This window comes from Furipterus horrens, unplaced genomic scaffold (assembly GCF_987537825.1).
Source record: "Furipterus horrens unplaced genomic scaffold, mFurHor1.1.pri manual_scaffold_13, whole genome shotgun sequence".
Lineage (NCBI taxonomy): Eukaryota > Metazoa > Chordata > Mammalia > Chiroptera > Furipteridae > Furipterus > Furipterus horrens.
This window is the reverse complement of record NW_028327183.1, coordinates 43,572,485-43,593,589: the sequence shown is the minus strand read 5'-3', so window position 1 is coordinate 43,593,589 and position 21,105 is coordinate 43,572,485. Positions and strand designations below refer to the sequence as shown.

The 21,105-nt window shown below is 52.7% G+C and overlaps 2 protein-coding genes across 8 annotated transcripts; both read left to right on the top strand.

Annotated features, from left to right (window-relative positions):
• Window positions 1-276: 276 nt before the first annotated feature.
• On the top strand, window positions 277-7,098 carry FCGRT (Fc gamma receptor and transporter). 4 transcript variants are annotated; one of them, XM_090260844.1, is made up of 7 exons: window positions 278-354; window positions 1,308-1,394; window positions 1,760-2,011; window positions 2,099-2,374; window positions 5,494-5,763; window positions 6,418-6,534; window positions 6,782-7,098. In XM_090260844.1, the coding sequence occupies exons 2-7, from the start codon at window positions 1,322-1,324 to the stop codon at window positions 6,859-6,861; spliced, it is 1,068 nt and encodes a 355-aa protein (XP_090116970.1). In that variant the 5' UTR covers window positions 278-354; window positions 1,308-1,321; the 3' UTR covers window positions 6,862-7,098. The 4 variants fall into 4 exon arrangements, with proteins under 4 accessions (XP_090116971.1, XP_090116970.1, XP_090116967.1 ...); XM_090260841.1 differs by having other exon boundaries at window positions 2,090-2,374; XM_090260843.1 differs by lacking the exon at window positions 278-354 and adding an exon at window positions 607-701 and having other exon boundaries at window positions 2,090-2,374.
• A 590-nt stretch (window positions 7,099-7,688) lies between these two features.
• Window positions 7,689-18,962, top strand: RCN3 (reticulocalbin 3). 4 transcript variants are annotated; one of them, XM_090260492.1, is made up of 7 exons: window positions 7,689-7,817; window positions 8,203-8,467; window positions 10,202-10,404; window positions 11,445-11,617; window positions 13,991-14,051; window positions 18,231-18,430; window positions 18,652-18,962. In XM_090260492.1, exons 2-7 carry the CDS (start codon window positions 8,226-8,228, stop codon window positions 18,757-18,759), a joined length of 987 nt encoding a protein of 328 aa, XP_090116618.1. In that variant the 5' UTR covers window positions 7,689-7,817; window positions 8,203-8,225; the 3' UTR covers window positions 18,760-18,962. The 4 variants fall into 4 exon arrangements, with proteins under 4 accessions (XP_090116618.1, XP_090116619.1, XP_090116617.1 ...); XM_090260493.1 differs by having other exon boundaries at window positions 7,690-7,801; window positions 8,220-8,467; XM_090260491.1 differs by having other exon boundaries at window positions 7,690-7,801.
• Window positions 18,963-21,105: the final 2,143 nt, after the last annotated feature.

Sequence of the window (21,105 nt, the reverse complement as noted above, 5' to 3'; positions counted from 1 at the left end):
GACTGGGAATCGAACCCGTTGACCCTTTGGTTCACAGGCCAGCGCTCAATCCACTGAGCCACTACAGCCAGGGCTGTCCATTTTGCTTTGCATGCGCTGTGCCCATTCAGTGTTTGATGTATAATTGGACATTGAAGCAATGAATATAAATAGAGCTTTTGATCTGTAATGCTTTTATACAAAGTTTTTATTTTACTAACAGAACCTTTTTCTAAAACAAAAATATTGTTCTAAAAAAAAAGAAGTGCAGGGGCACTTTAAGTGACACTTGGGGGGAGGGGTCCCAAGGAGGAACTAGTGTGTGGAGACAGCCCGCTGTAGCAGGAGCTGGTGGAGGCCTGGAGGGTAAATGAGGTAAGAAGGGGCCCCTAGAGACCCAAGACTTCGGACTCCAATAGCGTTGAGTCTACTGTCAACTTGGACATGAAATTGCGGGCTGGCTGATACCCTCAAAGTGAAAAAAAAAAAAGAGGGCAACCGAAAAAGAGACTGAAAAACACAAAAGAACAAAAGTTTCCAGACAAGCAAACGCTTGAGAGTCAGGGCCCAGGGCCTGGGGTGTGCCCTGCAGCGGGGGGCGGGGTTGGATATTCCTGGAGTTGGAGTGGGGAGCAGTCTCCGGACAGGATGTGAGAGAGGAACTGGGGTCTCCAGTCACGGGAGCCAGCTGAGACTGCAGGCGGGAAGGGATCGTGGCTGCCGTGAGCAGAGCTGGGCCCCAGACCGAGGGAGGACGGGCTAGGGTCGGGGGCTCCGGGGCCACGGGAGAAGGCGCCGGGGGCCCGGACTCCTTGGTCCGCGGGAGGAGGGGGTCGGGGGCCCGGATCCCTGGGTCCGCGGGAGGACGCGCCGGGGAGCTGGACTCCTGGGTCCGCGGGAGGACGCGCTGGGGGCCCGGACTTCTGAGTCCGAAGAAGGTTTGCGGGTCCGGGCCCCCGGTCAGAAGAAGGAGCTGGGGACCCAGACTCCTGGGTTCGGAGGAGGAGGAGGGGCCGCGGGCCGGGACCCCTGGGTCCAGGTGGGGAGGGGGCTGGGGGCCGGACTCCGAGGCCGGGGGGCGGAGGAGGAGGCGGGGCTCCGCTCTGAGAATGAAATCTCAGCCAATCCAAGCTCTGTAATTAATTAACCAACAGGGATCAAATTAAGGGGTGAAAGTTCGTGGAGGCGCAGGGCAGTGTTGTGACGGGTCCTGGACGGAGCCCCGAGTCCGCACGCGTGGGCGCCGCGCGGTTGCCGAGCCCGGTGGAGCAGGGGCGGTGGGGGCGGGGCGGGGGTCCCGGTGAGTGACGCGCCCCCTCCCGCCCCAGGTCTGCCTCTCAGGATGCGGGTCCCCCGGCCTCAGCCCTGGGGGCTCTGTTTCCTGCTCTTCCTCCAGCCCGGGACCCTGCGCGCAGGTGAGGGGCGCTCGGCCGGCCGGGGCTGTCGGGTGGAGGGAGGCCACGGGCCGGGAAAAGAGCGGACGAAGCAAAATCGGACTTTTCTCCGGAGCCAGGCATTTCCTCCTTCTCCGCATTTCACTTTGTTGACCTCGTTCTCCGCCTTGGCGCGGCGCGTCTGGGTGCCACCTGGCTCCCTGGCTCCGGTCTCTGTCCCCCCCCTCCCGCCCTCAGGGTCTTTCTCCCCACCTGTGGGTCTGTCTCCCTGGCTCACGGTCTGTCCGCTCTCCCTGGGGTCGAGCCTTTCCTCTGTCGGGGTGTCGGTCCCGCTGCCAGCCTGGGGCCCCCGCCCCCACGCGCCGCCTCCACCTCTGTCCCCGCAGACAGCCACCGCTCCCTGCTGTACCACTTCACCGCCGTGTCCGCCCCGGCCGAGGGCGCTCCTGCCTTCTGGGTGTCGGGCTGGCTGGGGCCACAGCAGTACCTGAGCTACAACGACCTGCGGCGCCAAGCTGAGCCGTGCGGGCCTTGGATCTGGGAGAACCAGGTGTCCTTGTACTGGGAGAAGGAGACGGTGGACCTGAGGAACAAGCAGAAGCTCTTCCTGGAAGCTCTCGAAGCTCTGACGGCAGGAGGTGAGACGGGCTCCGCGGTGGGAGGGAGGAGGGGGTGGGGGTCCTGAATGCTGGGCCCCCAGGCTCACCTGTCTGTAGGTTCCCCAGAGCCCTACACCCTGCAGGGCCTCCTGGGCTGTGAGCTGGGGCCTGACAACGGCTCCGTGCCGGTGGCCACGTTTGCCCTGAATGGCGAGGAGTTCATGACGTTCGACCCCAAGACGGGCATCTGGGATGGAGACTGGCCGGAGGCCCGGACCATCAGCTTGAAGTGGAGGCAAGACGCGGAGGCCGTGAGCAAGGAGAAGACCTTCCTGCTGTCCTCCTGCCCCCAGCGGCTGCTGAACCACCTGGAGAGGGGCCGCGGGAACCTGGAGTGGAAGGGTGAGCTACCTTGGGGAACCTCGGATCCCGGGGATCTCTCCATGCCCTCAGCCCCGCCTGAGACCCTTTCCTGTTCCCACATCCTCCTCCATGGCCTTCCAGCCTCCAGTCTCCCCCTACAACCCCTCCCCCACTCATCCCAGAGGGTATCTCTGCCTCCCCGCCCTAGAGTTGACCCTGCCCCTCTCCTGCACATGGCTCTCCTGTGACTCCCAGAGCCCTCAGGACAGAGCTCAAGCCCCTCAGCCCGCCATGGTCAGGGCACATACAAGAATCAATCAGTGAATGCATCAATAAGTGGAACAGCAAATCATTGTCTCCCTGTCTTTGTCCCTTCTGTCTCTTTCTCAAATCAATCAATTTTAAAAAAAATAACTTTAAAAAAGGACAGAGATAGCCCTGGCTGCTGTGGCTCAGTGGATTGAGCATCGGCCTGCGAGCCAAGTGTCGCTGGTTCGATTCCCGGCAGCGGGATGGGGGCGTGCTTGAGCCAGGGCGGTTGGTCGGGAATGGCCTCGCTGAAGAGTGGACACCCGAGATCAAAGAAAGCATGAGAAGGACCCAGTTCTGGCAGGACCTCCAGGAAGAGAACTGTAAGCAGAGGGAACAGCAGGTGCAAAGGTCCTGAGGAGGGAAAGAATCAGACATGTTGGAGGACAGGAAGATGGCCAGTGGAGCAGGGATGTTGTGAAGTCAAAGCGACATAAAACAGCCAGACCACATGGGGCTTATGGGCCACAGCGTAGAGTTGGAATTTTAGTCTAAGACTAATGGGAAGCTAATTTGGACAGCTTTTTGTTTGTTCATTTGTTTGTTTTTAACTAAATCTGTGTCTTTTTTTGTTTGTTTCTTTGTTTATTTATTTATTTTTAGAGAGAGGGGAAAGGAGAAAGAGAGGGAGAGAAACATCACTGTGTGGTTGACTCTCACTCGTGCCCCCAACTGGGGACCTGGCCCACAACCCAGGCATGTGCCCTGACTGGGAATCGAACAGGCAACCTCTTGGTTCACAGGTCGGTGCTCAGTCTACTGAGCCACACCAGCTAAGGCTTGCTCTTTTTTTTTTTTTAGTCCTTTTTTTAAAAAAGTTGGTGAGTACTATTTCGTTACATGGTTCATACCACAGTTTATCAAGAAATTTTTTTTTTTCCCAGACTGGGGCTATTATGAGAAGTTTCTATGAGCATTCTTATACATGTCTTTTGCTAAATAAATGTATTTTCATTTATTTTGACTTACTACCCATGAGTGGAATGGTTGAGTCATAGCCTTCATATAGGATTAGGTTTAGTAGGTGGTGCTGTATATTTCCTCAAAGTGGTTGAACCGGTTTCATACGCCCACCTGCTGTGTATGTTAATTCCAGTTGTTCCACACGTTTGCCAGAATTTGATACCGTCTTTCATGCTAACAATTCTAGTGGGTGTGTAGTAGTATCTCGCTGTGAATTCATTTGTTATTATCAGATACATGATTTGATGACTTGCCATGTTGAGTATGTTTTCAAATTATTGGCCAGTTGGGTGTCTGCTCTTGGTGGAGTGGCTGTTTGGGTCTTTTGCCCATTGTCATTTATTTATTTATTTATTTTAAAGATTGTTATTTATTTATTTTTAGAGAGAAGGAAAGGGAGGGAGAAAGAAAGGGAGAGAAACACTGACGTGAGAGAGAAGCATTGCCTCTTGCACACACCCTGTCCAGGGACCAAACTTGCAACCCAGGCATGTGCCCTGACTGGGAATCCAACTTGAGACCTTTTGCCTTGTGGGATGACGTACAACCAATTGAGCCACATGGATCAGGGCAATATCTTTTATTTCTTTTTCTTATCTTATTACACTGGCCAGAATCACCAATACAATGTTGAACAGAGTGGTGATAATGAACATCTTGTATTCTCAAACTCACAGAGAGAGCATCAGCATTTTACCAAGTATTATGTTAGTGATAGTTTTATTTGTTTTTTGTTTTTAAAGATTTTATTTATTTTAGAGAGAGGGGAAGGGAGGCAGAAATGAGGAAGATAACCACCAATGTGTGGTTGCCTCTCACACGCCCCTAACTGGGGACCTGGCCCGCAACCCAGGCTTGTGCCCTGACCAGGATTCAAACTGGTGACCTTTTGTTTTGCGGGACGATGCCCAACCAACTGAGCCACACACCAGTCAGGGCAAGAGTAGTAGTATTTCTTTCTTAGTTGTTTTGAAGAATTCACTAATGATGTTGTCTGGGCCTGGAGTTTTATTTGTTGAGAAGTTTTAAATTATGGATTAATTTTTTAAAAAATTTTCACCTAAGGATATGTTTATTCATTTTTAGAGAGAGAGGAAGGGAGAGGGAGCGAGAAACATCCATGTGAGAGAGGAACATCAATCAGTTGCTTCTCATACACTCCTTGACCATGGATCGAACCGTCAACCCACATACGTGCCCTGATCAGGGATCAAACCTGCAACTTTTTGGTGCATGGGATGATGCTCAACCAACTGAGCCACCTGGCTAGAGCTGGATTAAATTTTTAAAATATTTGTAGTACTACTCAAGTGTTTAATTTTCTCTTGTATCAGTTGTTGGAAGGTTGTATTTCATAGGGATTTTCCCAGTTTATTCAAATTTCAAACGTGCTGGCATGAAATATTTCCTAATATCCTCTTATTCTTTTCAATGAGTGTAGGGTCTGTCTCGCTTCCTCTCTTCATTACACTTTCCGAGTCTATTGTCCTTTCATTTGTTTGTACACAGATATTTGTCTCTCTCCCCTCCTGAGAGCATACGCTCCACAAGGATAGGGACTTTGGTCTCTCCTGTTCACTGCTGTGTGCCCAGCGCTTGGAAGAAGGTCAGGAATAATAGATGCTCGGTAGATATCAGTTGTAGGAAGGAATGGATGAGTGCTGGATACCCTGATGGTGGATACAAGATGGGTCTATGTCCTCTCTGGGAAGGTCCTTCTCCTTTTACCATTGTATTCTCCAGGCGTAGTACAGTGCAGGGCACATGGGGGTGCCTGCTGCGAGTGGAAGGATTGCAGGCCTCGCTGTGTCCCTGGCCCTGCACTGGGCCTGGCCCAGGGGATTCGTGGGCCAGGGGCTTAGGCTGTCTGCCTGTCTTGTCTGCAGAGCCACCCTCCATGCGCCTGAAGGCCCGCCCAGAAAGCCCTGGCTTCTCTGTGCTCACCTGCAGCGCCTTCTCCTTCTTCCCACCCGAGCTGCAGCTGCGATTCCTAAGGAACGAGCTCGCCGTGGGCACTGGTGAAATCAAGTTTGGCCCCAACGGTGACGGCTCCTTCCATGCCTGGTCATCGCTAACGGTCAAAAGTGGCGACGAACACCACTATAGCTGTGTGGTGCAGCACGTGGGGCTGTCACAGCCGCTCACTGTGTACCTGGGTGAGGTCCCCTGGGGCCAGGATCACTCCTTTGTCTGGTAGCAATCCTTTCTGAGTCTTAACTACCTGCCAGTCTGCTTTGAGTCTGCCTGCCTGCCTTGTGCCCCATTCCTGCCAATTCTCCCAAAGCCTGACAACCTTCTGTCCCCAGTTGCTTATCCTCCCTGGCCTTCCCTGCTGCTGCTGCTGCTGGCCTCATTAAATCTAGCCCGCTATTAACTACCACAGACAGTCCTTGCTAAGTCTGACCACCATCTGTCCTGCTGCCGCTCATCGTCATGGAGTCTGACCATTGCCGTCTGCTGCTGCCAGTCCTCGCCAAGAATGATGATTTACTGTTCGGAGTCTGACCTGCTCTGTGCCTTCCCCTGCTCTCCCGAGTTCTAATGCCACCTTCCGGCTTCTGCAGGACCCTTGGCCAGCATGACTGAGACTGCTCTTGTGATGGCTGGTTCTTGTATCTGACCTGGAAACGTTCTACCCAGACCCAGAACATCAGCTGACTGACCTTTTGCCTACCCACACCCACTCCCCAAAACTTGGTGTTGGGATCTCTGAGATTGGGAGGGACTGAGAACTCCAAGCCCCCTGCCCTGGTTCAGATAGGGCAGAGGGTCCATTCATTCGACATCTGACAGCATTTCTCCGGCTGCAGAATCACCACCCAAGTCCTCGGTGCCAGTGGTTGGAATTGTCATCGGCCTCCTACTACTCATGGCAGTGGCTGCAGGCGGAGCTATACTGTGGAGGAGGATGAGAAAGGGGCTTCCAGGTGTGGGGCAGCAAGAGGGAAGAGGCTCAGAGAGAGGGACAGAGACCCCAAAAGGGGGGAGGCAGAGATCTAGACAGAGGGAGATGGGGACAGAGATCGGGAAAGGGGAAAGAGACTCAGGAGGACAGAAACCCACGGAGTAGCAGACAGACTCAGACACACACACACCCACACACACACGTGGGGGGAGGGGCGGAGACCCAGAGCATCTCAGAGATTCTGATGACTTGCCCCTTTCCCTCTCCAGTCCCTTGGATCTCTCTCCGTGGGGACGATGGAGGGGCCCTCCTGCCCGCTCCCGGCCTGCCCAAGGATGCTGACTCGTAGGATATAAAAGCATTCTCAGCAACTGCCTGATCCTCCCCCATCCTGGCTGCTGCTAGTAGTCAGGTCCCTTTCATGCTGTGAGACATCCTGGAATCCTGGTATTTCTGAGCCTACAGAAGGAGTCCTGGGCCCAGGGTCCTCCCTCTGGATTTGTCCTCCTGTGGTCTGCCTCAGTTTCCCCTCCTAATGTATATGGCTCTTTTCCATCTCCACATATAACAAGAATTTGGGCCAGAATCATTGTGTTCTCATCATTTCAACTTTTTCAGTGGGGAAGGTAAGGGAATGAGTGGGAGGAATAAATGGTGTACGCTCTGGGCTGCAAATCTCTCCTGAGGCTAACAGGTTGCAATGGTGGAATCTGCCAATTTTATATGCCAAGTCATATATTTTTTATTCATAAATTTCACAAGTATTTACTGAATGCCTACACTGTGCCAGGCATTTAGAGGAAGTCTTGGCTGGAGTCTGACGTGACTGCTTGGTGGAGCGGAAGAGTGGTTCCCTCCATCCGGGAAGGGGATGGCTCCTCTGGCCCCTGGGTTCCCTTCTTGCTTAAACCATGCTGACAAAGGAGAAAAGATAAAAACAAATCTCCCATGAGCCTTTAGAGTTAGAACATCTGGAGGTTGTGAGGCATGGCGCCCCGAAGCCTGCCGGGAATTGTAGTTCCTGGTTGCATCGCTCCCGCGTTGCCCGGCCTGGGAAGGGGCGAGGCCGATCCTCGCGCGCCAAGCTTTCCTTTGTGGACGTGGCGAGGGGCGTCCCAGCCCGCCCGCCCCTTCGGCTCCGCCCTGTGGGGTCCTCCTGAGCGCATTGGTTGGGGGGTGGGGCCTCTGCCCAGCCGGAGGCGGGGACTGACTGGTGAGCAGCCAAATTGGGCATCTTTTTGGAGAACGTAGAGCCGAGCGTGGAGAACGCAGTGGGGCTGGATAACCCGGTAAACGGAGGCGAGGGTGGGTAGCCGGCGCAGGTTGGACTGTTCAGGTCCGCTCGGGTGGAGGATTAGAGCTGAGGCTGGAAACGACACCCGGGACCTTGCATGATTTCTTCTTTTAACCACGACCCTGCCCCACACTTTGCGTGGGAAGTACGCCACGTCTCCTGTTTGAATCCCCCCACTTGCGGCTCTGGGACCCCTCTGGAACTCCCTCAAAAGATTCAATCCCCAAAGCTGGTTTTACTCTCTAAGAACCCAGCCCTCCCCTCCAATCCCCGCCCTTCTTGAGCCCAAAACTTTGCGGCCGGCTACCATCTCTCTCGCTGTCCTGTTCCAGGTCTCCCCTCCCCCTATCCTCCTGTTCAGTCTCTGTCCTTTTCCCTGTGACCCCTGACTCCTAGTCTCCGCCACTGCCCAGGGACTGATGACGCCGCGACCATCACTTCTGCTGCTGCTCTTGCTGCTCAGGCACGGAGCCCAGGGGAAGCCCTCCCCTGAGGGCGGCCCTCATGGCTCTGGGAGAGTGCACCAGCAGACTCCCCTGAGCGAGGCCCCTCATGATGATGCCCACGGGAACTTCCAGTATGACCATGAGGCTTTCCTGGGACAGGAGGTGGCCAAGGAATTCGACCAACTTAGCCCAGAGGAAAGCCAAGCCCGTCTGGGGTAGGAGAAAGATGGGGGCTGGAAGATTCAGGGTTGTAATTAAAAACAGGGAGGTTAGGGGAGGCCTCGGTGAGAAGGTACTATTTGGGCCATGTGATTATGTGTGGGAATAGCATGCCAGGCAGAGGGGAATATAAGTGCAAAGGCCCTGAGGCAGGAGTAGGCCTGATGTGTTCGAGGAACAGTGAGTTACATGTGGCTGGAACCCCATGAGTAAAGGGGGAGGGAACAAAGTGGCTTTAAGCTTTTCTCTGAGTGAGGCAGGAGCCATGGGAGGGCTTTAGAAGGATGATGCGAGCTGACTTTGGTTTTAACAGAATCCCTCTGGTTGCCATTTGGGGAACAGCTTAGCTAGAGCAAGAAGCCCATTGAAGAAGTGACTGCAGTGGTCCCTGTGGGAGACAAGAGACAATGGTGCCTAGACCACGGTGAAGACAGCTGTGGTGGCCAGGTCTCTGGCTGGGAGAGTGTGCATGGGTGGGATGTGGGAGGGAGAGCTGGGAGAGGAAACACAGTGAGAGGCTAACATACTTGGCATAGCACTTATTGCAACGCCAGGCACTGTTCTAAGTGCTTTCCAAGGGTTAACTAACATATTTATTTCCCACAACCACGTTCTACTATTTATCCCCATTTTACAGAGTGGGGAACTGAGGCACAGAGGGGTTAAGTGACCTGCCCACAGTCACACAGACAGTAAGAAGAGGCTGCAGAATTTGAACCTAGAATATCTGGTTGTGGAACCTCTAGCTCTTAGCAATACCTAAGGGTAGAGTGTGGATCCCTGGGGACAGAGCCTGTCTCCAACCCATCCTAGCAGAGACACCTAGCTTGGGAGGGGGCAGCAAGGCTGACTCAGATTCGACCCTGGCGACTGGGTTGCAAGGGCTTAGGGACAGTGACAGATAAGGCTCCTTGGGCACTCAGTTGGGCGAGGACCCAAACCAGTGGCCGGATGTGGCCAGGGAGCAGGAAGGGATTTGGGAGCCTACAGGCAAGACCTGAGAGAAGGAGTGTTGAGGTGGGCCCTCACCCGCTGGATTGTAAGTGATAGTCCTGGGTCAAGGCCTGTTAACGTCTGGGGAAAGGTGGGGGAACGCAGCGTGAAGCAGGGCTGGATGGTAATGGGCCTGAAATTGACCAGCACATCCAGGTAGGCTGCAGAGCAGGAGGCGCTAGAGGAGGGTTAGAAGGGAGATCCTAAAACTGGCCGAGCCAGGGAAGAGGGGGCCAGACATGGGCCGGACCTGAGACGGCGAGATGTGTGTGGCCATGGCAGTTGTAGTTCAGAGGCAGCCTTGAGACAGGAACCCTGCAGTCCAGGGACGCAGTGTGACACACTCCTCTCCCTGTCCCTACTCCGACTCGGAGGACCAGCGGGAGATGGAGCGTCTGCAGAGTCGAGGGGCGGGGCCAGAGCGGAGGGTGTGGCCTTGGATTGTTTTAGGTTCTTAGCCCACCCAGGCGTGTCGCGGATCACAGCGCCCCCCATAGGCCTGCTGGGTCTCGGAAGGGCGTGATAGCCTCTGGGAGCCGAACCCTGCGGTGGGCGCGATCTCGGGATTGACATGTGCCTCCCCTAGTTTGTGGGCGCCTGTTAAACAGCATTTTTAGCCTGTAAGAGGTGCACCTCAAGTGAGGGGCGTGGCTCCTCGTGAGGGGCGGAGTCTGGGCGGGGGCGGGACTCCGGTGGACGGGCCCTGAGTCAGAACTGTGCTCCGCCCCGGCTCACAGGCGCATAGTGGACCGCATGGACCGCGCAGGTGACGGAGACGGCTGGGTTTCGCTAGCCGAGCTCCGCGCGTGGATTGCACACACACAGCAACGGCACATACGGGACTCGGTGAGCGCGGCCTGGGACACGTACGACACGGACCGCGACGGGCATGTGGGTTGGGAGGAGCTGCGCAACGCCACCTATGGCTACTACGCGCCTGGTATGCGGCGAGACCCTGACTCCTGCTCCTCATGCTCACACTGACCCTGACCTTTTTGACCCCTCATCCTGAGAACCTTTAGCCCATTGTCAGAATCCCTGACCTTGACCTCTGACCAGGGTCTACCCACTTCTAAGACCTCATCACCCTGAAGCCACCAATCTCTGCTTTCTGGCTTCTCATTCTAGTATCTACAACCTCTATAATCCTGGGACCAGAGGCTTCAGATTCTTGACCAGGGACATCTACCTTCCATGCCCCTGACCTTTCATCTGAGAACTCCAAAGCCATGTTCCCTGCCTGCTGATTCCCTGGGTTCCCTCCTCCCCATCCCCACGCCCCAGCCCTGGGCCCCTGCAGCTCTTGTTCTCTCCTTCCTGTACCCTCACCCAAGCCTGTCCCTAATATATCCCCCAACGGGTCTTTCCACATCCAGAGCTTACTCTGATTCTCTGCTGCTCAGAGCCCCCCATGACTCCCCCAGGTCCCCAGGAGAGAGTCCCAGCTCCTCAGGCCTCCTTCGGCTTTGTTTTTCTGCATTTTCTTCCCCTGTTGAATAGATATTCTGCCATTTCCCCAAACTCACCACATTCTTCAAGCCTCTACATTCTGCACATATTGTTCCCTCTGTTGAAAATGCCCTTCCCCTTCACTCTGTCCAGCAACCTGGGGCAGAATAACCTCCTGCATCAGAGCATGACTGGGGGCCCCAATGGCCAGTGTTATCTCAAAGCCCATCACTGGGCGAGTTAATTCCTCTCTGAGAGTCAGTTTCTCATTCATAAAGTGAGAATAAACCAAAGAACTCCGCTTGCTTTTTGTGAGGGTTAAATGCACTGTAGGGAAAGAGCTTAGTATATAATAAGCTCTCACTACAAGGCAGCAAATATGCGCAAATGATGAGTATATATTATGTGCGATTAACTGAGTGGAGGTCTTCCTGCCCTGGCCCCCCTGAGTTAGATCCCTTTATCTTTCTCTCAACATGCCTGGTGACATCTCCGTGAAAGCTCGTCTCACCGCGCTCCCTTCTTTCCTAGGTGAGGAATTTCACGATGTGGAAGACTCGGAGACCTACAAGAAGATGCTGGCTCGGGATGAGCGGCGTTTCCGGGTGGCTGACCAGGATGGGGATTTGAAGGCTACCCGGGAGGAGCTGACAGCCTTCTTGCACCCGGAAGAGTTCCCGTACATGCGGGACATCGTGGTTGCCGTGAGTGAGGGCCAGCCTTCCAGCACTCACCTTAGGGGTTCCAGTCACCTGCTCCTCTGGCACCTTCCCCAGGAAACTCAGGCCACAAATGTCAGTCAATGGAGGATGGCATCTCTCATCCCACCTGGTTCCCTCTGTGTCACTATTAGTGGAATGATTTATACCCACTTGTAGCATGTTTAACTCTTCACCAACTGATGTAGTCAAACCCCCAAAAGATGCAAAAAGGTGAACAATCTTTTTTTCCTCCTGTGTCCCCACCCTGTCCCCTTTGGTCTGGTCCTCACAGGTAACCTCGTTCTGTGTCTCCATTTCCAAAGCTGCTTTGAGGGTTTATGGCAGGACTTAGGATCAAGGGTGCTGAGGCCAGAAGGCCTGGGTTCAAATCCCAGTCCTGCTGCTTCCTGGCTGTGGGAACCTTGGGCAAGTTATTTAACCTCTCTGGACCTGAATTGCATTATCTATAAAATGATGGTACTGGAAGGCAGTTATAGGGACCAGATACATGTAAAACTGTAAAACTGGCCTGGGGTAAATGGTCATTATGTCATTTTATTTTATTTATTTTTATTTTTTGGTCATTATGTCATTTACACACATGTGTCAAACAGCTACAGGACAAGAATCGCTGGATTAATGGGGGTCACAGAGGAGAGATATCATTAACCTATGCTTCTGGAACCCTTCACACTTCCCATCCTGCAGGCCCAACGTCCCCATTTTAGAACAGATAATGTTGTAACACCTCTCTATTCTCCTGAGTTAAGATTATTTAACAGGCTGCTGTACCTCCCTACATCACGCCCTTCTCCTTTCTTGGAGAGTGAATAAAATCTTTACTCTACCCCAAAATTAATTAATGAATTAACAAACCTGGTTGAGCATGTTCTGTGTGCCAGGCACCCTTCTAACACCTCAATTTAATTGTCCTGTGACCCCTATGGCAGTGGCCTGTCATCTTCATTTTACAGATAAGGACACCTAGCCACAAAGAGGTGACTTTCCCAAGACCACCCAGATGAGAAGTGGCACAGCCTGGCTTTGAACCAAGATAGTTGAATCCATGGTCTCAGCCAGGGGTTGGCAAACTAAAACCTGTGGCCAAATCCAGCCCACAGAATGTTCTTGCAAATAAAGTTTTATTGTAACACGGTCAGTCCCATTTGCTTACATACGCTACAACTGCAAAGTGGAGTCAGTTTAATGGAGACTGTACAGCAGGCAAAGACGAAAATACTTACTATCTGGCCTTCATGGGAAAAGTTTGCCGAGCCCTGGTCTATGCTCTGCTGTCATCACTCAGATTCTTGGATAGTGAGCTTAACCGCCCCCCACACAGGATTTCAGGACATGACCATTAGCCCAAATGCGACTATAAAAGAGAAACTAAGGGAAAGTCACTTACAATAAATAACAGGAATTTCAATATGTAGGTGTCGTAGAGTTACCAGGTTTAGCAATTAACATAGGATATGGAATTACACTTGGATCTGTAACAACACATACTTTAAAAAAAAGATTTTACTTATTTATTTTTAGAAGGAGTGGGAGGGAGGAAGAAAGAAAGGGACAGAAACCTCAATGTGTGGTTGCCTTTTGCACACCCCAAACTGGGGACCTGGCCCCCAACCCAGGTATATGGCCTGACTGGGAATTGAGCCGGTGACCCTTTGGTTTGCAGGCTGGCACTCAATCCACTGAGCCACACCAGCCAGGGCCATAATCTTTTTTAGTTTAAGTATATCCCACACAGTGTTTTGGGGGTTAGTATAAGTATGTCCCACACAATATTGAGGACATACTTTTACTAAAAAAATTATCTGAAATTGAAGTAACTCAGCATCCTGTATGCTAAGTATGTCCCCAATATTGTGTGGGACAGACTTATTCTAAAGAATTATTTGTTGTTCATCTGAAAGTCGAATGTAATGGAGAATCCTGTATTTTATCTGTCAACCCTAAAATGTCAACATGCTCCACCAAGTAGTTAGTTCTCATAAGCAAATAGGAGTTAGGGTCTAGGCTCTGCCTTTTAAAGAGAAAGAGGCTTCTGCCCTTGGGGAGTGGGCTGGGGCGTGAGCAAGTTGTCTGGATTGCAGGACAGCTCTCTTTGTGTAAACCAACCTGTGTGCCAGGACCCCTGGGTTCTGTGGCTCCACCCATTAAGTGCAGGTAGGGCCCACATCATTAGAGCATCCCAGAAAGCCCCCATATTTCCCACATGCCCCTGGGGACAGTCATGCCTTTTTTGAGACTGCTCCAGTGTCTGGCCCCATAGACACCCCAGAATGAGATGCCTGCAGAGAACCTAGGTCCTGACCCCAGGAGTCCACTTCCCCCTGGGAGCCAGCCCCAATGCCTCTTTCTCCCCAGGAAACCCTGGAGGACCTGGACAAGAACAAAGACGGCTACATCCAAGTGGACGAGTACATCGGTGAGTGGGACCTGAATCCCTTCCTGAGGACACCTGTCCCCATCCAAGCTGCCCAAGTGGCAGCCCAGTGCATTATAAAGCAAAGGCTCTTTGACATGAGGGGGCGGGGCAATGTGTTCATGCAGCCACCAAGCATTTATTGAGCACCTACTATGTGCTAGGCCCCCAAAGCATTGATCCATCACGCACTGTGTATTTGGCCCAGCAAATTTTTTTTTAAAGATTTTATTTATTTACTTTTAGAGAGAGGGGAAGGGAGGAAGAAAGAGAGGGAGAGAAACCTCAGTGTGTGAGAGAAACATCCATTGGTTGCCTCTCACATTCCCCCAGTTGTGGATGTGGACCTGGCCTGAAATCCAGGCCTGTGCCCTGACTGGGAATCGAACCATCAACCTTTCAGTTCACAGGCCAGTGCTCAATCCACTGATCCACACCAGCCAGGGCCCAACAAATCTTTATCAAACATCCACTGTGGGCTGGGCCCAGGAAACATTTATTGAATGCCCTCTGTGTGTCAGACCGAAAAGGCATTTATCAAGTACCTGCTGTGTGCCAGCACCAAGAAACATTTATTGATCGTGTTAGTGTCTGGGGATACAGCTGAGACTGTCAGGGCCCAGGGCCCTTCCTGGACGGCCTGAATTTTCTACACAATCAGGGCTCAGGGACTGCGTTTGCTTGGGCTAGGAAGTGAGAGGACTTGTCCTGAACTCGCATTTACACAGCAAAATGTAAATGTCACCTATTACTTGGGATGTAGGGGAGCCCTATGACACCTCCAAAGGCCTCGTGGCCCCGCCTCTGTCCTTGCTCTCAGAGGGCAAAGAAATAGTTGAGGGGAAAGGTATTAAGGATGGAATTGTTAGAAGTTTGAACACATGTGCCTACAGAATGTGTTTATGGAACAAACCTGCAGGCAGGGCATTTGTATTTAAGCATTTATTTCTTTGCAAGAAAGAACTCAAGTGTCCCAGTTGAATCATAACAGTAGCTGACACCAAGTCTGTGGTGACTGTGGTCACATCTTGTACATAAATTCACTCGATCCCCCTGGCAACCCCTGCATATGGGTATCCTTGCCCCACTTTATAGAGAAAGGAAGCTGAGGCCCAGAGGGAAGAGTACCTGACTGAGGTCACCTACTACTCAGGCGGAGCAGGACTTGAGTCCAGGTAGGCAGGCCCAAGGTTTCCGCCCTGATACCCCAGCTGTGGGGTCCCTGTGGGACTCCGGGGACAGAGACATGGACAGAACCCCAGAATCCTCCAAAGAAATGTAATTTTGCACTGTTGAATGGTTCAGGGAAAGGCATGGACGAGGAGTACTGAGGGGCCATTGCAGGCCCCCACCCGGGTTGGGGGCATGGCTATTAGGGGAGATGGGAGAGAGAGGCGTGCCCTGTGCTTAAGGGTACAGGCTGCAGAGCCAGTCTGGCTGGTACCCACCTGCCACCTCCCAGCCGTGTGATGGTAAAAAGTCCCTCACCTCCTCTGAGCCTCAGTTTCCCCATCTGTAAATGGGGGTGATAGAGTAACCCCCCACCCTCACACACACGACTACATATAGTCAACACAAATCTCCATCAATGGATTCATGGATAAACAAAAGGGGTAGGTCCAGGCAAGAGAATATTTTTTGGCCATAAAAAGGAATGAAGTACTGATTTATCCTACAACGTGGGTGAAGCTTGAAAATATTGTGCTAAGTGGAAGGCCACAATATTGTATGATTCCATTTATAGGAAGTGTGCAGAATAGGAAAATGCATTGAGAAAGAAAGGTCAGTGGTTGCCAGGGGCTGGAGGTGTGAGAAACGCTCTCAATAAAACACCGGGACGCAGGACTTGCACAGCAAAGTGAGGCGTTTATTCACGAGTCTGCAGAGTCGGGTGCACCCTCAGCCAGCTGGGGGCTCTACCTAAGGTGATTAGCTCCCCCTCCCTAACGCAATTAGTTCCCCCTTCCTAAGGTGGTTAGCCTCCCCTCTCCTCTTCTTCTCCTCAGTTTCTCCATTACTGGTTAAATCAGGCTCACAATCTAACGCGATTAACTACTTAACTCAGGGTGTGATTAATTGAGGGTACTCTAGTTATAGGTCTATCTCCAACTTATTTGCAAAGTTGTCCAGCTACATCTTCCCATTTCTCTGTGTTTGGTGATGGCAATCTTCCTCCTTTTGATCCCAGAGATATGTGTGAGGAGCTGCAGAATGTCATTTTCTCACCCCTTTTCCATGATTCATCTGTTAATTATCTCCTACTGGTCTGAGAGTCACTGCCTTCTTTATCCCTTACAGAGGGAATAAGACTAGGGAGTTACTGCTTAATAGGGAAGAAGTGTCATGTCTTTCTGGGGTGATGAGAATGTTCTGAATGGAGGTTGTGTTACCAGACAGGGGACCTGGCCCTGAGCGGGTCTGCCTTGGGCCAGCCGGTAGTGTGTGGGTTCTTGACTTTGTAGAAAAGATTTTACAACACCAGCCCAAGTGAGTGTGAGAGGATGTTTATTGAAGCTGGGACGGTGAAACAGGGAAGGGCTTAGCACAGGGGAAGCAACAGGGGAGCCCAGGCTGGGCTGCCTTAGCTCCCTGGGAGGTCAAAGAAAAGGGGGCCTTGGGGGCAGGTTCAGGGGATGAGCCTGAGATGAGCTGCCGCTGCCCACCGCTCCCCTGGTTGCAAGTCTCGGGGTCCCTGAGAGTTTAGGAGACGCGTGCCTGTGGGGGAAACAGAGGGGGAAGGGAATGGCCTGGGCTGCTCTCCAGAGGCTTTATCTTGAGGCTTTTATCTCTCTTGCAGGCAGGAATCTTAGGGAGGTCACAGGGGAGGGTTTCGTCAGAATGTTCATCAGTTCCCCAGGTGTGCCCTTTCAGGGTCGTGGTTTCCACTGATTGGCCAGGGCAGGGGGGGTCATCAGTCACTGCAGCTGGTCCTGGCGTCAGGCGCCTGGTTCTGCTGCTTTTCTGGGCCTGGGGCAGAGATTCCTCGGAGGCCTAGATGTTATCTCTAGGGAGGGGAGCTTCTGTATCTGGATGTAAATTGCTGGGCCAGTTTGTTCAGCTCTCTGTCTCAGTTTTCCTGTTCCACGTGCTAAAGAATTTTCCTAGCTTCTTACTCTCCTGTCCTAGTTGTGTAACATTGTGAAATGTACTAGATCTCAAATGGTGAGTTTTATGTTGTGTGCTTTTTATATATATTTTATATATATATATATATATATATATATATATTTATTTTTAGAGAGAGGAGAAGGGAGGGAGAGAAACATCGATGTGTGATTGGTTGCCTGTCGCATACCCCCAACTAGGGACCTGCCCCACAGCTGGGAATCGAACCTGCGACCTTTGGGTCCGCAGGCTGACACTCAGTCCTCTGAGCCACACCAGCTAGGGCTGTTGTGTGCATTTTACCACAAAATGAAAACACACACACAACTCTTGCATCTCCCATGGCCATTTCCTATAAGAACTGATGACTTAGGACCCTAGGAGAAAAAAAGCTGTGCTCGCTGCCCCTGGAGGCTGACAGTGCCGGGCAGGGGGTGGCTCTATTCTAGGGGACCTCCTCAGAGAGCTCCCTGGCCTGGTCCCCATGGGAAGGAAGGCATTCGGTGCTCATTATCACGGCTGTGTGTCTGGTAGAAAAGGCTTTTCTGGTTATGATGTCTGGGAAATCCATCTGTGGGGTATACTTCCTCTAAGGTAGCCTGGGGACAAAAGAGTTTTGCAAACATTTACAAATAATTGGAACCAAGGAGAAGCTCCAACAATCTCCAGGGAGGTCCTTAGGGTGAGGTGAGCTTGATAGTATCTCCTTGTTCCCTCTCCAGAGACACGTGTACCCCGTCCTTCCTTCATATGGAGCACCTGCTACATGCCAGGCACTGAGCCACACAATGAGCACAGTGTTTCATGTGAATATCATGAAATGTCAGTCAAACTGATTGATTGTTCAGTCCATCCCAGAGCGGGTCGATCATGTCAATTTCACATGTAGCATAATAATCACCCATAAGTCAGCGGTTGTTATTAATCACATTTAAACACAAGACATTGAGGCTAAGGAGAGAGGAGAAGGGGTGACTGGGGTCTCTCCATTGAGGACGCGTCAGAGCCGGACGGGAGCCCAAGTCGGCCCCGCGGGCCCGCGCACCAGCCTGAGTCCGCCTCTCGCCCTGGCCCCAGCGGACCTGTACTCGGCGGAGCCCGGGGAGGAGGAGCCGGCCTGGGTGCAGACCGAGCGCGAGCAGTTCCGGGACTTCCGGGACCTGAACAAGGACGGGCGGCTGGATGGCAGTGAGGTCGGCCACTGGGTGCTGCCCCCGGCCCAGGACCAGCCGCTGGTGGAGGCCAACCACTTGCTGCACGAGAGTGACACGGACAAGGTGCCCATGGGGCCGCGCAGCCGGCGCTGGGGCGGGGGGACGTGGCCTGGTGGCGCAAGACCGAGATCTGCGCCTGGAGAAAGGGATGGACAGACACCCAAGGGAAGAAGGGGCAGGGACCCAGATGGGGGGACAGGGCCCTGGAGGGCCATGCTTAGGTTCAGAGATGGGTTTCCCATCCAGGGGACAGTTGTCCTGCTGACCTCTGACCTTCTGTCCAGGACGGGCGTCTGAGTAAGGCAGAGATCCTCGGCAACTGGAACATGTTCGTGGGCAGCCAGGCCACCAACTATGGCGAGGACCTGACGCGTCACCACGACGAGCTCTGAGCCTCCACGTGCCCACCACAGCCTTGTGGCCCCATGGGATGCTCTGGGGAGGGGCCCCATTGGCCAGTTCCCCCCTCCATGTCCTGCCCTGCAGGATGTGGACACAGCCCATGGTGTCCCACTGCCCCTGGGCTCTGAGGTCCTACCTGGTCACGTTCTCTCTCCGTGAGACACCTCAGCCCCTCTCAGCCCTCACCCCCCCCCCCCCCACTCCAGGGGCTCTCAGACCTGAAGAGTGAGGGACCACCCATTTCTCCCTGGCAGAACCTCCCAGCTCAGTCCGTGGCTCCCCACACCACGCTCAGCCTCCAACAGCCTCCACAAACCCCACTGCTCCATATCTGAGCCTCACATCAGTCAGGAAGCACTCCCCGCTGCCGCCCCCATCCTGCCCCGCCCCGCCCCGGCCCCTGCCCCTGAACTTGCCCAAAGTCACCACCCCCATGATGCAGGCCTCCTCTCTGCCAGGGAGGCAATAAAATCCAGTGCTGGGGCCTCACCTCTGTGTGTCTCTGAGGGGGTGCTGGGTACCTTGGGGAGGAATTGAGGGCTGTGACTGGGAGAGGGACATGCTGGGAGTTGGGGGGACTGTGGGCTGAGGAGGGGACTGGGCATTTGAAAAGGGGGTTCTGGATGTTGATAGGGTTCGAGGATGTTTCTGGGGTTGAAAAATGGAACTAGCAGCCTGGACCCAGCAGTGACCAAGCCAGAGAACTCTGCCTTCTGTGTAGCAAGTGATGGCAGCCATCTGTTAATCACATTGCCAGGAAGCACCCCACGGAGTGAGGGAGCGAGCTGTGCTGGAGAGCAGTCCAGGCAGAGGGAACAGCATGTGCAAAGGCCCTGAGGTGGTAGTGGGCATGGCATGTGAGGATTGGCAAGGAGGTTCCTGTGGCTGGAGTGGAGGAAAGGTGGAAGGGGAGGGCAGAGGGAACCAGGATCAGTTTACCATGGTCCTAGGTTGATGAGACAAGATAGGGGCAGAGACCCAGAAATAGTGGAACAGAATGGACTCTCAGCGAGCTGGGGGCCCCTGGAGGGTCCTCAGCAGAGGATGGATTTGAACTGACTTTGGTTACAACAGTCTGCTGCTGAGTTGAGGCAGGGGCAAAGGATGAGCATGTGACAGGCGTGTATTCCTCCTGCAGTCCCATGAGACACCCCCCCCAGTTAAATTCTCTAAAGTCGAATATGCCTTAGTCTGTCCCAGCGATCCCACTCCTGCTAGCTCCCGAGTGGAAATAAAAGAATGTCAACAAAATAAAGTTTGCAGCAACTTGAATTATAATTGTCCCAAACTGGACACACCTACTTACCCACAGAAGTGGTAAGTGGCACGGAGGGGCCTTCGGCCAGGGAGTAGCACAGCAAGGAGTAGGGGGAAGGGGGGTCTCATTGCCCCCTATGTCATGGAGGACAGTCAGAAACATCATGCTGAGCAGAAAGAGCTGGACTTGGAGGATTGTGCACCACGTGATTCCATGAATAGGAAATTCAAGAACAGGTGAAACTAACCTAGGGATCAGAAGTCAGGCTGCTGCTCCCTTTTTGGGAGGGCTGCAGTGGACCTCAGGCAGGTTGTGGGGGGGCTGAGCTTGTTCCGGGAAATTCCCTAGGGGTGTAAAAATTCACCCAGCTGTCCATGATGTGTCCACTGTTATGCATGGTACACTTCAAAGTTTGCCTTCAAAAAGTCCCCCTGCTCTGGCTCATGTGGCTCAGTGGATTGAATGCTGGTCTGCGAACCAAAGGGTCGCTGATTCAACTCCCAGTCAGGGCACAGGCCTGGGTTGTGGGCCAGGTCCCTAGTTGGGGGCGTGTGAGAGGCAACCCCACATTGATGTTTCTCTCCTTCTCGCCTTCCCTCTAAATAAATGTAAATAAATAAATAAAGCTCACTAAGAGCACGACGAACAAATAGAAAATGAAATCTACTTTATATGTTAAGTCATAGATTCCCCCATATTTGAAGATTTTTGTTTTCCTTCTGGGAGGGAAAGAAATGGAAATATCATAGGGTGAGATTGTAAACCTATAGACCAGCGATTTTCAAACGGCATGCCCCAGAATTTTAGTAATTAGTTTATATGTGCCATGAGATGAAAAATGTTGAAAATTGCTGCTATAGACCAGTGTCAGGAGAATGGGCTTTTTTGTTTGTTTGTTTAGTTTTTATTCATAATCATAAACTTAACTCTGTAATCCAGCAAGACTTGGAAGGGGTAAGGAAAATATGGAACCCCATGAACTGTGGTGAGAGCATGAAGATTATAGAGCATTCCAAGCAGATAGGGGTGAAGGGGTGCTCTCCTGAGCTACAGAAGGAATGGTCTGGGGTTTAAGATA

What these genes read in the sequence shown, in the direction of transcription:
- RCN3 (XM_090260492.1), top strand. Translation starts at nt 8,226, where the DNA reads ATGACGCCGCGACCATCACTTCTGCTGCTGCTCTTGCTGCTCAGGCAC. An exon ending in TGCGGGACATCGTGGTTGCC is followed by an intron (nt 11,618 to 13,990) that starts GTGAGTGAGGGC and finishes CTTTCTCCCCAG; the next exon opens with GAAACCCTGGAGGACCTGGA. An exon ending in CCAAGTGGACGAGTACATCG is followed by an intron (nt 14,052 to 18,230) that starts GTGAGTGGGACC and finishes CCCTGGCCCCAG; the next exon opens with CGGACCTGTACTCGGCGGAG.
- FCGRT (XM_090260841.1), top strand. Translation starts at nt 1,322, where the DNA reads ATGCGGGTCCCCCGGCCTCAGCCCTGGGGGCTCTGTTTCCTGCTCTTC. An exon ending in CGAAGCTCTGACGGCAGGAG is followed by an intron (nt 2,012 to 2,089) that starts GTGAGACGGGCT and finishes ACCTGTCTGTAG; the next exon opens with GTTCCCCAGAGCCCTACACC. An exon ending in GATGAGAAAGGGGCTTCCAG is followed by an intron (nt 6,535 to 6,781) that starts GTGTGGGGCAGC and finishes TTCCCTCTCCAG; the next exon opens with TCCCTTGGATCTCTCTCCGT.